At 44.9% G+C, this 15,142-nt stretch overlaps 1 protein-coding gene across 1 annotated transcript in view; it reads left to right on the top strand.

Annotated features, from left to right (window-relative positions):
• Positions 1–2,288: 2,288 nt before the first annotated feature.
• LOC127697431 (quinone oxidoreductase-like protein 2) overlaps positions 2,289–15,142 on the top strand; it is a 31,860-nt gene continuing 19,006 nt past the window's right edge. Inside the window, exons 1-8 of the mRNA XM_052200594.1 lie at positions 2,289–2,359; positions 2,445–2,553; positions 5,477–5,573; positions 7,732–7,790; positions 8,280–8,345; positions 9,060–9,169; positions 10,757–10,838; positions 14,811–14,992. Of these exons, the coding sequence (XP_052056554.1) occupies positions 2,310–2,359; positions 2,445–2,553; positions 5,477–5,573; positions 7,732–7,790; positions 8,280–8,345; positions 9,060–9,169; positions 10,757–10,838; positions 14,811–14,992 (755 nt within the window). The 5' untranslated portion in view covers positions 2,289–2,309. The remainder of the gene's footprint in view (positions 2,360–2,444; positions 2,554–5,476; positions 5,574–7,731; positions 7,791–8,279; positions 8,346–9,059; positions 9,170–10,756; positions 10,839–14,810; positions 14,993–15,142) is intronic.

Raw genomic sequence — 15,142 nt, forward strand, 5'->3', positions numbered from 1 at the left:
TTAGATACATATCTATTAAATACTTAAAAGTGTCATGCATTATACAGATTCTGTAAATTAAACAAGATTAAGAAATGGTTGCTAGGCCTGGATGTGGTGGTGTATACCTTTAGTCCTAGCACTCTGTAGGTACCAGTTAGATCTCTTGTGAGTTTGAGGTCATCCTGGTCTACACAGCAATAACAATTAATACTTAGAACAAACAATCTTCATTACATACTTCATAAATTAGAGATTTATGGCTGTTGATTTTCCTGGCAACCAGGAGCCCCTCCCCCACCCCCATGCTATGGCTCAAACTCAGGGCCTCCCAGGGTAGGTTGGTGCTCTACTCTGGAGTTACACTTCAGGCCTAGCATGACCATTTGGTGTTGACATGGATTTCTCCACTATTTCTATCTTTCCTTTTTTCATATTGCTGAGGCTTGAACCCAGGGCTGCTAGCATCCTAGGCGAGCACCATAGCACTGTGCTACATCTCCAGGTCCCAAGTTCATCTTGCATGCTTGGTTTATATGCAGTTTACAAAGCATGTTCATGCCTGTCTCATTGGAAACATGTTTTTTTGTTTTTTTTGTTAAATCATCTCCCATTGTAGACATTGCTTCCCTTCGGTCGTGTGTGTATATATGGAGCTAAGTATTCCCAGTGGGTACTATTATGATGACAGTGCCTACTGCACACCTGAGGGGGTATTTGTTCTTGGGTTCTGTCAAAGCCTTTAGGACATAAACTCAGAACTGCATTCTTACTTCATTTTTGCTTCACAGTTTCCCTTCATTCTATTGTTGTCCGTTCCTGTTCAATGCCTTCTCTTTATGGAAGTTATGTGAGCACGAGAACCATTAGGCAGGTGGTCAAAGAGGTGGTAGAACTTGATTTCAGCCGTGACCTGTACTTTGGGACCAGATGTCTTCTAAAGACATTATGCTGTTGTTAAATGTTATTTATCCAATGATAATAGTCTTCCACTCTTCCCAGCAGAGCACATACGTGCCTCACATACATTGCTGGTGTATATTCACCTGCTGTTTTACATAGGTCATATCTATATATGCTAATGTGTGTGTCTGTGTGTATGTGTGTGTGTGTGTGTGTGTACGTGTCATGATATATGTGTCACAAGGTAGCATTTGGAGGTTCAAGGACAATTTTTGGGAGTAGGTTCTCTTTCTGTTATGTGACTTCTGGGGGTGGAATTTAGCTCATCAAGCTTGAGTAACAAGCACCCTTACCCACTCAGTAATCTTGCCAACTCCCAAGTAATTTTATATAATATTTCAAATAGACGGTACTATTATTTTTGTTTCTTCTAGGGTATACCTGTGCCCCTAAGGATTATGTAGACACTGAACCACATTTACTAAGTGTTAACCCTTTGGAACATGAAAATCATTAAGTTTTGGCCTGACTTTATTTTTTTATTTTTTTTCATTAACTAATATTTTAAGACAGGGTTTCTCTATGTCGTCCTGGCTAGCCAGGAACTGGTTATGTAGACAAGGTTGGCCTCAAATTTACAAAGATTTACCTATCTTTGCCTTCAGAGCAGTGGGATTAAGGGCACGTGTCATCATGTTCATTTCTTTTTATCTGAGACAGGGTCTCACTATGTAGCTCAGGCTGACTCCAGTATTCAGTTTTCTTGCCTCTGTCTCCAGGGTCCTGGGATTTCAGGCGTGTGCCCAGCTGGCTTGTCTTTAATTGGACATTCTCTTTGGATTCGCTTTAGGATCAGCTAACACCAGACTATTAGTAACAGTTTAGTTTTTTTTTTTTTATCATAATTAATCCTGTGTGAAAAATTAGTCCCAAGAACTCTAGCCGTTCAAATGTAGACATCAAAGGATTCACCTATGCATTTAGACTCTTTCTTAGAGAGAATCCCAGTACTACTGAAATGTTGCCAAACACAGATTTAACAGTCTTCTAGGCACATGCTGTAGTCCCAGCGCTCACATGTTCTAGGCCTGCCTGGTCAACACTGATTTCCAAGTCAGAGAGAGCTACACAGTGAGGCCCTGTCTCAAAAGACTCTGCCTTAATCTGGGGCAATCGACTCATTTTCCTCTTGCTTCCTTTTTGCTTTTCAGAACCGAGGAAGAGATCAAGGGTTGCACACGCCGTGTGGTCTAGGCCTAGAAGCGGGATGGGGCTGATGGTCCCCTGCACGGACAGACTGAGCTCTGCCCGCTCGTCCTCCAGGTCACGGGTCGGCGCGGGCGGGTCCTCGTCCTCAGACGCCTTTCCGCTCTCCCCGGGCTCTTCCTGCCACGCGCTGGCCACGCCCCCAGCGACTTCAGCTGGCCATGGCGGCGCGGCTGTGTGCACGGTGCCTCCCTCCGGCGTGGCTCTGCAGGTGCAAGCCCAACTCTTGCCCGAGTTCCCCCTTACAGGCTCCAGGAGTACGCCCGAGAAAACCAGCTCGCTTTTCTTTGTTGCAGGCAAGCCTGGCAGGGCCAAGGCCGGCACTACCGAGCTGCCATCTGCACCGAGTTGAAGCAGCCCCTGACCATTCAAGAGGTGGCTCCCCGCCCTGTCGGGCCACAGGAGGTAGGGTGACAAGCTTGACCCGGGGATGCCTCCTTGTGTAGTTCAGAACATCTGACTTCCTCAGCCCAGCACTCGTGGGCTTCCTGCTTCAGTCAAGATCCTAGTTCCCAAGCCTAGGGGGCGACCCAGAGGCTGGAGCGCGCACCCTCTTTAGGCTGGAAGGTCAAGCCCTTTCAAGGTTCACGGAAAGGCCAGAAGTGTCAAGGAAGCCCTCCCTCAAAACTCAAGCATAGGCCTCTTTGGAAAGCTCCAGAGCCGTTGCCTTAGAAACTGCGTCTGATTTACACACGACTTTACATAACAATACAGACAAAAGGACCCTTATCCCTTGCTTAGCCCCTCTTCAGCGTCAGTATCAAATTATCTACGGGTCCCCAAAACCATCCCTCCCCACCCCCATCTTATGAGAATACAGGGCTGGGCTCCTCTTAGGTCCTGCAGTAATTTTGCTATTGTGGCTCCTGCCAGGAAATGTGAAAGTCACCTTGGCTTTGCCTGTAGACCACTCTGGTGACAGTGTGTGACACATATGTAGTACCGAATGAGAATTTGAAACCGGGTGGAGTAGGCAAGAATATCTTTATGTTAGGGATCTCTCACGAGAGGCAGAGATGTAGCTACAGCCCTAAAGGTCACCCAAATGGGGCCTGCGGTTAAACCCGATTATTGGAAGAGCCCGTGATCACAGTTACACAGCTTCCCTCATCGTGAGTCATTCATTTCTGGGAAATTGGTGCTGCTTTGAAGATACTGCATCATCCAGGCTGGAATCGAACTTGGAATCTTCTTGCATCAGTCCCTAGAGTGCAGAAATGCCTCCCCACTCTTGGCTATTGTTCCTTTTTTTTTTTTTTTTTTCCCTTCAGGACAGGGTTTCTCTGTGTAGCCCTGGATGTCCTGGAACTCACTCTGTAGACCAGACCGGCCTCAAACTCAGAAATCCTCCTGCCACTGCCTCTCAAGTGCTGGGATTAAAGGCATGCACCACCAGGGCCCAGCAGGCTAGGTTGTTCTTAAACCAAGATAGAGTGTCTTGAGGACTGTGGACAAGCTATCTACCAGTCAAAAACTACTCCAGGTTTCGGATGCTAAGGGATGGGCTCCTTAGTTTTGCTTTTTGTATTGTAAGGAGTTAGCTTGTGAGAGCTGTATTTATATTATTTTTATCCCCTTTTAAATGCCTGGAGTTTGGAATGGGCCCTGGCATGTGGCACATACAAAGAATTGAGAAACAAGGGATTTTGATAAAAAAATGGCTTCTAACCAACCTGCCACCTCTGTACTAAACCTAAACAAGTAAAAAGAGCATCGACTTGGTATTCCAACTGGCATCGTTTGTGATTCCAATCCTTGCTGGGATGTGTTCTCTACTGAACACCAGAGTCATCTAAGCCAGACACCTTGCCCAGCCTCACCTTCCCATGTGTGATCCAATACAGGGTGTGGCCTCAAAGTCTGAATTTCTTACTTTTTTTTTTTTTTTTTAGATCAGAGTCTCCCTCTGTTATGTATCCCTAGCTGGCCTGGAACTCACAGAAATCTGCCCTTCTCTGTCTTCTTAGTGCTGTCATTAAAGGCATATGCCTCCATACAAGGTGAAGTTTGAATTTCTAACTAAATCCCAGATGATGCCAGTGATGGTCCAGAACCTTTTGAGACTCACTGGCTCCTCGAAAAGTCTAGAGTAGTGGTTCTCAGCCTTGGACTGTGACCCCTGCAGGGGCTGAATGACCCTTTCACAGGGGTCCCATATCAGATATCTTGCATATCAAGCATTTACCTTACAATTGATAACAGTAGCAAGTTTTGGTTATGAAGTAGCAATGTAAATAACTGTATGGTTAGGTATCACCACAACACGTGGAACTATATTAAATGGTCGCAGCATTAGGAAGGTTGAGAGCCTCTGCTCTGGAGAAACTCCTGGCCCATGTGGTTGCAGTTCTGCCTCAGGCATGGCTTTGCCAAGAGCATAGAAGACAGGATTCCAGCTACTCAAGTTCCAGCACAGTTGCCTTTGCTCAGACAACGCCCCTCTCCCATGCTTAGTATCCTTCTGTTGCTCGGAGTGTGGAGGCCAAGATCCTCAGTTCGGACCTACAGAGTTCAGTGGAGTACAGAGCTCCCCTCCTGTCTCTGGACCCTCATGCAGGGCATTTGCACATGCCATTGTTTTTGTCCTTGCCATGTTTTCACCTGCTAGTTTGAATCATCAACTCTTGACTTTTATTAGCACAAGGGTTACTTTCCTAGTTTTTCTTGGCATTCCTCACGCGGTCACATACTCTCATTATTTGCTTTCTCCTATCTTTAAGACTTTATGTTGGGTTATAATTTAATACATTTGAGCCAAGCATGGTTCAGGGCTATAATTCTCAGAGGCCACGAGGGAAGATTTCAAGTTTGAGGCCAGCCTGGACTACATAGTGAGTTTGAGGCATAGACTTGATCCATTTTGCCTTCTGATAATCTGTCTTGTGGCCACATATTGACAGACATATGGTTGCCATTCATATTCGGTAGTCCTTTTTTAAAAGATTCATGTTATTTATTATATGTGTATGAGGACACTGTAGCTGTACTGATAGTTGTGAGCCATCATGTGGTTGCTGGGAGTAAAGGCTGCTTGCTCCAGTTGCCCGCTCGCTCCGGCCTACAAATTTATTTATTTTTATATCTAAGTATGCTGTAGCTGTCTTCAGACACACCAGAAGAGGGCATCAGATCTCATTAATGGATGGTTGTGAGCCACCATGTGGTTGCTGGGATTTGAACTCAGGACCTTCACAAGAGCAGTCAGTATTCTTAACCACTGAGCCATCTCTCCAGCCCTCGGTAGCCCTTTTAGAATGAATTATTATTGAATGAACCTTGTCTCTAGGATGTAACTGCTCTGTTTTGTTGTGTTGTGTTTCTTTTACAGGTCAGAGTTGATGTTCATTTCTGTGGCATTAACTTTGCTGATATTTTGGTCTGTCGTGGTCAGTATCAGGAAAAGCCTCCTCTTCCCTTTACACCTGGTGAGTATGGGGACCAGATGACTACTTCAGGAAAAGAGTTCTGAGAGTCTTCAGAGCCACATGCATCTTCCCAGACACTACTCCCCACTCTCTTCCAGGCTTGGCCAGTGAACTTTCTGTTATTGAGGTCACCATCATTGTTACAGTAACTACTGCATGATTCTCCCCCTGCAGCTGATTGTGCCCGCAGCTTAGCATTGTACCAATCCATAGATGACACCCAGTGGTCTAGTTAGATTTTCTGTCGCTGTAATAAACCACTCTGACCAAAATCAAGTTGGGAAGGAAAGGGTTTATTTGGCTTACTCTTCATCAGGAGTCCAAGCATAAACCGTGGAGGAATGTGGCTTGCTCTTAGCATATATTCAGATATCCTTCTTGTATTGCCCAGGCCCAGAGATGGTACCACTCCCAGTGGGCTGGACCCTTCTACATCAATTAGCAATCAAGAAAATGCCCCACAGACATGCCCACAGGCCAATCTGACTGAGGCAACCCCATAATTGAGACTCCCTCAGATACTTCTGGGCTGTGTCAAGTTGACAGCTAGTGCTAACTAGGACATTCACTAACTACTCTAAAATGAATAAATGGGCAACTGTTTACACAGTGTTGTGTTCTCCAGATTTCTTTTCTGTTAACCCTAGTCAGTCCTCTGCCTTCTTCGTGTTGCCTCGGTTTCAGTTTTTCTCTGGAGGATCTTGAACACGCTTGCAGCTATGATCCGCAGCCCCATCGGCACGGCACAGACCCTAAGAAGCTTAATGCAGAAGGTCCAAAAGGAAGAAGAGGAAGGAAAAAGTTTAGACATATCTTAGTACCCCACTGTCTGAATTTTACTGTGCTCTGTCTGGTTACTTTTAGACCATTTTTGTTTTTTCCGAGACAGGATTATTCTGTGTAGTCCTGACTGTCCTAGAACACATGCTGTAGATCAGGCTGGCCTTGAACTCACAGAGATCTGCCCACCTCTGCCTTCCAAGTGCTGGGTTTAAAGGCATGAGCCATCTCCCAACCCCCCAGCTATTTTTAGATCTTTAGTGCATGGATAAATGACTGATTTTTGTTGTTGAGGTTTATTTAAAGAGATTTAAGTAGAGCTCAGTATGTTTATAGTACATGAATATTTTATAGGGATAAATATAAAGATTATAGTGATTGCGTGATTGCAACATAGCTGTTATGTTTGGGGTTTTTGGATGTGTGTTAATACTAGGACCCAGTTCCTTTTGTTTGTGTTTGCTGAGAGAATAGACCAGCGGACGATGTCACAATTAAGTTATTCTCCTGGCAGAGCAAGTAGAAAATGTATAGCTATTAGGTTCATAAATTGCAGAGGTGGACGAAGGAAGGGCGGACGACACTAATTCATCCTGTTGAGCTGAGCACTGTCTGCACAAACACAGGTCATGTCCTTGAGGACCTCCTCCCAGTTCAGCAAAGGACAGGTGGCAACAGACAAATATCATCTGGTGATCACGGTAGTTGGGGTTGTAGAGGAGCCCATTGGCCCAGTGGTCAGGGTCGAAAGTACCTGCGTGCCTGCAAGTCTCTGCGCGTTTGCATATTCTTGAAATGATCTAGGTTAAGAGTTGGGGCAACCATAAGTTATGTGTTGTGATCATGAAGTCTTACAGCTCATTGTGCTGGGTTTTTGAGTACCACCTTTTACACGTAAAGTTATGGGCATTGAAAAGTAACAGCTCCCAAAAGGAGGAGGTGTCCTGTTGGTTGTGTTTCCTGTGTTCAGGATGCCAGACTCCAAAAATAACTCCAAAAAATGTAATAAGAAATTACATTTCTTTCTTTCTTTTTTTTTTTTAAAGATTTATTTATTTATTTTATGCCTATGAGTGCACTGTAGCTGTCTTTAGACACACCAGAAGAGGCCATCGAATCCATCTCAGATGGTTGTAAGCCACCATGTGATTGTTGGGAATTGAACCCAGGACCTCTGGAAGAACAGTGTTCTCAACTGCTACCCAGTTTGTTGTTGTTGTTTATTTGTTTGTTTGTTTGTTTGAGATGGGCTTTCTCTTTGTCATCCTTGCCATCCTGGAACTAGCTCTGTAGACCAGGCTGGCCTTGAGTTCCTGAGTGCTGAGATTAAAGGTGTGTGTCACGGCCCAGTTAGTAACCTAATCTTTAAATGTTTTAGGAATGGAGTTTTCTGGGGCTGTCTTAGAGACCGGAGCAGATGTTAGCACTGTGAAAAAGGTAAATTGGTTAAAACCCCAGAATGTGTGTGTGAGAGATGTGCTAATTTCATTTATACCCCGAAAGTCTAGCTTCTCTTGGCCTTTGCCATGTGACCAAGTCAGAAGAGAAAGAATGAATTCTGAATGAGGAGGTGGGGGGGACTTGGTGGAAGTTTCTGGCCTTATTAAACTCTTTATTATGAATATAAGACAACACTTGGTCTTCAGTTACTGAAACAATAAAGGATTTTTAAGTTTGAATCTCAAGTGAAAGTAAGTAGTCACAGGATTTCTGATTCCTACTAACTTTTCCTTTCTTGGCTTGATTGTGAAAAATGTGCTTATATTGTCTTGGTAGCCTGCTGGCTATTGAGGGAATTGCTGTTTTGCCTTTAAACCCAAAAGGAGCTCTGAATAGATATTGAGGCCAAGCGGTGTCGTATGGGTCAGAGATGTGTGTTTTGGAATACAAGGCCATGCATTTGAACATATGTTCTCTTCCCTCCAGGGAGATCGAGTTATTGGCGTGAGTAACTTTCATGCTATGGCCGAGCAGTGCATCACTGACCAGAAGGTATCTCTGACTCTCGGCACCGGTGGACACATGGGCATTTCTTTTTCTCCACTGTTCTCTTTAGTTTCCTTGTCTCTCTTCCTCACACACCCTCTCCTCCTTTTATGTTTGTTTCATTTCATCATGTTTCTTGACCAAGCAGGATTTTTTTTTCCCTTCAAATGCTAACCTTCTTGACTACCCTTGCACAGAGTTTTGTTTGTGTAGAGTGTTTTTTTTTTTTTCCTTTGTTGGCCATTCATTTGGACCATATTTAGTGAGTTATGGTTGAACACTGGTTTAGCACATTGACTTGGATATCGTGGACATATTTTCCTATAAAGCTTGTAGAGAGGGTCTGAGCTGGGGTGAGCAGGATGTGAATGGTGCTCCCTGGTGGAGCATGCTATATGGATCCCATCCAACTTTACTAGGATACATTTTCCTTAATACACAATTCACCCGTGACAGCATAGTAACCCAGAGCCTGTCCTCCATCAGTTGGCTCCTTTTGGAGCAGATGCCAGCCTTATGGGTTTGAAGCCTGACACACCCAGGTCCTAAACCCTACCTTGGCTTGCTTGGTCCGGACTTGTACTCCTTCCTTAATAGCTGTTGATAGACGTATGCTTCCCATTGCAAAGTACTCACCCAATCCAATCATAAGGTTTGCTAGGTAGCTTGTGTGACCAGCTACTCATGTTTACTGCCAATTGCTGTTATTTCTTTGTACAGACCCTGTGGCGTGTTCCAGAAAATGTCTCGTTGCAAGATGCTGCAGTCCTACCAGTATCTTACGGCACAGCTATTTTGGCTGTAGATCATCGGGCCCGCATCCAGCCCGGGTAAGGACTACATAGGAGCAGAGGGTTAGGTGGCATTTTTTTTTTTTCTGATATTAGAAATGTCTGACAGGACCTTGCCTGAAGCCCAGTCTGGTGATATACTTAGTGTTCCTAGCATATGGAAAGAGGCAGGAGGATCAGGAACCCAAGGCCATCCTTAGCTACATAGCGAGTTAGATGTCAGTCTGAGCTACAGGAGCCAAAAGCAAATCACAAACAAGAGTGTCCCCTGCTCCCTTTCTCTCTCGTTCTTTTCTCTTGCCATTCCCTGTGCTTCTCTTCAGCTTAAGTTCCTTTAAGTTGAGGAAAGGCAAAAAAGAAGTGAATTTGGATACTGGAGACTGGGTATAGATTATCCTTTTGCCATTAAATGGTTTGGCAAAGTACTTCTCTTGAATCTGACCGCTTTGGGGCTCATTCATAGGAGTACTTCAAGTTTACAGACTTGATTTTTTTTTTTTTTTTTTTTTTTTTTTTTTTTTTTTTTGGTTTTTCAAGACAGGGTTTTTCTGTGTAGCCCCAGCTGTCCTGGAACTCACTCTGTAGACCAGGCTGGCCTCGAACTCAGAAATCCGCCTGCCTCTGCCTCCCAAGTGCTGGGATTACAGGCGTGTGCCACCACCGCCTGGCTGACTTGATTTATTTTTATTTTATTTTACTTCTTGAGATAGGGTCTTGCTATGTAGCTTAGGCTGGCCTAGGACAACTTATATAGTCCAGGTTAACTTCAAACTCAAGAGCTTCATTCTTAGCCTTCTGAGTGCTGGGATAATAGGCAGGTACCATCATTACTAGGTGGAGGTTGGTTTATTTAAAGTAGCTCCCTATGGGCTTACCAGAGACTATGTGTTTCTGTAAGGCTTGGTTGGTTATACCAAGTAGGATTGATCTATCTATCAATCAATCAATCAATCAATCTATCTATCTATCTATCTATCATCTATCTATCATCGATCTGAGACAGCACTGCCCTGTGTAACCCTGGCTGTTGTGGAACTCACATTGTAGACCAGGCTGTCATTGGTCTCATAGAGATCTGTCTGTCTGTGCTTCCCACGTGCTGGGGTTAAAAGTGTGTGCTACCATCTCCTGGCTATGGACGCTTTAAACTTAAAAGTTCTGAAATCTTCCCTTTACTTGGGAACGTGGCTCCCGATCTGTTTAGAGAGCTGGCTTTCAGAATTGTTTTCCACTGGTAGCATCATTTGGATAGTGGCTATTGCACAATTACCACCTTCTTAAATCAGGCAGAGTTGAGTAAGAAAATGGCTTATAGGGCAAATTTTCTGAAGCATGCATTAGTATGCTTGCTAAGGTAAACCGTTGCTACTACCTTGAGAGAAAGGCTATCTAGAAGGCTTGAGAGACCTTTCGAGGAAGGCTCCAGAACTGGACTAGATTAGCCCTGATCCGTAAATCATATGCATGTCTAGCCCCTCAAGCTTAGAGATTGGATTTACATGAAGGTTTGAATGAAAGGGTCTCTACTGTTCTTGCTGTCAGATGCCCTAGTCTGTGTCCCTGGAATCTTAACTCTGGGTGAGCTTTGAAGGTTTCTACAGTAACATTTGTCTTCCCTTGGCACAGAGAAACTGTTTTGGTGACAGCAGCTGCTGGAGCCACAGGCCTCGCGGTGATAGATGTGGTGACAAATGTGTTCCGTGCCAAGGTATTTGCCTATAGAATCTCCATTAAAAACTAACTCCAGTGTTTAGGCATGAAATATATGGATTCACTCATCAAGTATTATGGGAAGGGCATTGGGGGCACACAGCATGCCGAGTATTGTCTTGCTCTCTGCCCACTTTCCTACTAAACAGACACCTTACAGGGAATGGCTTGGCTCTTCAGGTACGGAATCTAGCAAGGGCTGCCTCCCACCATGGCCTCTGCAATGCTCTTTTCTCTACCTGCCTCGCTCTGATTTCGATTTAAACTCATGTCACCTTTTCGCGTACCTCAGGACAGGTCAGTCTCCTTTCCCTACACTTTACATGTGATCTCATAACACCCTATGCGTCTGTTTCTTTCTTTCTTTTTCTTTTCTTTTGTTTTCCTTTCTTTTTTCTTTTCTTTTCTCTTTTTTCTTTTTTTGTTTTTTGTTTTTTGTTTTTTTTGTTTGTTTGTTTGTTTTTTTCGAGACAGGGTTTCTCTGTGGCCCTGGCTGTCCTGGAACTCACTCTGTAGACCAGGCTGGCCTTGAACTCAGAAATCCACCTGCCTCTGCCTCCCAGAGTGCTGGGATTACAGGCGCGTGCCACCACCGCCCAGCTATGCTTCTGTTTCTTAGCATCTCACTGTGTGATTGCTCCTGATTGGGCCACTGTGGGTCAATGCCTCCCCTCTTGGATTGTCATCCTCATGAAGGCAAGGGGAATGTCTGCATTGGCCATGACTAGTCCCAGCAGCTGCCATGGAACCTGGAACATAATATATAATTGAGATATTTTCTGAACCAAGTGATGAATGGCTAAATTAATGAATGGAAGATGAGACCAGTCTTTACAGGGGGCCTCTCTGGGGCTCCAGGGGTCAGAGAGAAACTCTGAGGAAGAGCATTCTACGAGTCAGAGGCAGACCTTAAAGGTTCGGGAGGGGGTTTCACATCCCAGTCCTGCTTCCAGCTTAAGAGCATCTGTTGCTTTATTTGTAAAATGTTGCTTCCAGAGCGCTGCTGGGAATATTGAGATTCTGTGTGCAGTGTGCCTATCAGAGGGATGGTGTGTCAGTACACGTCTCTTAACAAGTCCTGCTATTGTTAGACGCTGAGTGGGAAGACACAAAATTAACTTTTGAAATTGCCATTTATTGAGGCTGAGAGCACAGGCGGACAAGGAGAGCTGTTTTGGCCATATTGAGTGCAAAGTTCCCATGGTGCATGTGGATAGGATGGAGAGACAGCAAGTTCTAGAAATAGAAGTCCATGGTGTTGGATTGGCATCACCTCTCTCACCTTAGTCTCCTTGGGGAAGGAGATGTGAGCTTTGAGAATGACTTCGGGGGCTATGAGGTTTCTTGTGGAACATTAACACATTACGTGTTGTCAGGAAGAAAGTTTAGCTCTCAGGGAGTGACATCACAATTAGTCTTCATGTCTATTTAGCATTTCTTGAGAAGATAAGATTATACTATTTGTTTAGTTCTAAGAGATTAAATAGAAAAAATTGCTTCAATTCAGATATTAAAATTCATATGAGCTACAACTTCTTTTGAAGCAAAAAGTCTTTTAGATATAAGCCAACAAAAACAAAAGTTAAAAATGTCTCTGTGTCCCCTACTCGGCAAAGGTCATTTGGTCACACCTTCTCTGCACAGTGTTGCGTACTGCTTCCAGAGGGCCTCTAAAGCAATTATCCTAGCCGGACCCTCACGCCATCCCTGGGAGATGAGTCCTCTAAGTGTTTATTGTCTCTGCTTCACAGATCAAGAAAGCGAAGCACCGGGAGAGAAAGTAATTCACTGTCTGTGCATGGGGTCAGGTACTTGGTCCTAGTCCGTTTTCTGCTGACCATGACTCTATGTGGGAACAGCCCTCAGTAAACCATGCTGTTTTAAGGGGTGGACTGTCGAGCATTTGAAAGTAGCTTTCAGTTCCAAATAGCTATGGGTGAGTTGAAATCTTTTATGGACACCGATGGTCTTCAGTATCTGAATACAATTTTTTTAACATTCCAAAGATTTTATTTAATAACCAACTAACAAAGAAGCAAGTATATCTTTGAACTCAAAGAGAATTTAGCCATCACATGTACTGTGATGTACATGTGTGATCACATGTACATGCTGAAATGAGTTTACAGAGAGTTTGAAAATGGTCAGGAGGATGGGATAATAGTAATGAGGGTAGGTCTTACTCCATTGCCTAGGCCACCTTCAGACTCCTGATTGACCCTTGTCAGTCTTGTAGACAGATGGATTTATAGGCACATAGCACTGTGACCAGCTCTGCGCTGCATCCTCATGGGTAGGACTCTTGAGGAGTGCAGGTTGAATACCCATAACCCAGACATCCAAACTTTGTAGTACTTGCATTTGAAAGCCTTTTGAGTACTGTGAAGACAGACAGTTCTATCCTTGTGCTTGCGAGATAGGTTGTAGTAAAAACACAGGCATGGCTTAGCAGGCATGACTTAGTGGTAGAGCAGTTAACTGGCATGTAACTGGGTTCGGTTCTCAGTACTATAAAAACAAACAGACAGAAACAAACAAAACAAAAAAAGAAAGTTAAGCTCCTTTATCTCCAGGGTGGTTTATAATATTCTCCTGTTATTCTAAGTATCAGGAGGCTGGGGAAGGAGGACTGAAACTACAGGCCAGCCTGCACTGCATAGCAACGTCCCAAAGAAACCACAAAGTGACCCTCCTCAAAACAACAAGAAAGGGCCCCCCAATAACAGTCAAACCAAAATTGCCTTCAGGCTCCAGGAGTGCATGCAGGTTTTCTGAACATCACCTTGGACTTTGTGGAGGGTGGTCTCACTGACAAGGCAACTCTAGGTGACACTTCAGTGCTTGCAACTCTGGAACTTTCCAGATCTTGAACTTGCCACACAACTGTGTCATCTGCCTTGGACCTGAGGTTTGGCTTCCCCCAGGGAGAACAGAGGAAAGTCAGGCGTGCACTTTGGAGTAACGTGATATACTTACTGGCTTTTTTTTTTCCCCCGTTTTTTTGAGACAGGGTTTCTCTGTGTAGCCCTGGCTGTCCTGGAACTCACTCTGTAGACCAGGCTGGCCTTGAACTCAGAAATCCACCTGCCTCTGCCTCCCAGAGTGCTGGGATTAAAGGCATGTGCCACCACTGCCCAGCCTTTGAGAGCTGTTCTGCCACCTATTACTTGGGTGACCCTGGCTCAGCTGCTTAATCTGAGTAATGGAGTGGCAGTTATTATGCCTTTCCAGTGATTCTCCTCTGATGTTTAAGTAGAATAAGTGATTGCACATGTCTGACAATGGCTGCAACTTATCTGACGCTATCCCCCAGCCCCCAGGAACTTTGTAGTCAATGTTCCACTTCACTTTAGAAGGACTTTTTTCTTTTTTTGACTGATGAGGTAGCTGAGACCCAGGGCCACTGTCTGGCCCATGCAGAAGTTAAAATGTGTGGAGCCTGGGTTAAGTGAGCTACCTGGATTTGAGTCTCGACTGTGTGGTCTTCCTTTTATAATTTACTTAAGTTTTGCTGCCACAGTGTGACACAACTAGTGAGTAGAAGGGCCAGGATTTGAACCCTGGTCTGTCTGTCTTCAGGAATTTCCCACTAGCCCATGTCCACTCTCTGGGAAGCCTTTCCTGATCTTTAAGACCTAGATTTGATATCTCTGGTTTGTGCTTGTGGAGCCTGTCTCTTTCCCTGCCACACACATCTTACTTTCTTGACTCCAAGTGTGATGTCCTGCTTGTATTTTCACTGTGTGGCTCATGGTGGGTGCTCATTAAATGGTGGTTTTCATTTCAATCTGGAGAAAGCTTTCATTGCTTTCCAACTGGGCACCTCAGACCTTAGGGTCCATGGAGGGGGTGTTGGGATGAAGGCCAGCCAGCGCTTGGGCAGGAAGAAGCCTGGAGTCTAGGCTGGGGGATATGCTCCTCCTACCACATGATTTGGTTCATTGGAAACCTTACTGTCTTTTTCACTCAGGTCATAGCTGCGGCTGGAAGTGACGAGAAATGCCAGCTAGCGATGCAGAGGGGAGCACAGTCCAGCGTGAACTACAGCCGGGGCAGCCTGAAGGATGCCGTGAAGAAGCTGGTGGGCAGTAGTGGGGTGAATGTAGCCGTCGACATGGTGGGAGGAGACGTCTTCCTGGAGTCTCTGCGCAGGTGCGTGTGCTGCTCTGTCCAGAATGGTCAGAGCGGGGGCCTCCACACACAACCTTCCTGCAGCTCTGACTTCCTGCAGCTCTGACTCTCTGTCTTTGCTGTTCACGTCTGCTGTAGGCATCCGCGTCAACGAGAATAGCTGAGTGGGTG

This window comes from Apodemus sylvaticus, chromosome 12, assembly GCF_947179515.1.
Source record: "Apodemus sylvaticus chromosome 12, mApoSyl1.1, whole genome shotgun sequence".
NCBI classification, from domain to species: domain Eukaryota; kingdom Metazoa; phylum Chordata; class Mammalia; order Rodentia; family Muridae; genus Apodemus; species Apodemus sylvaticus.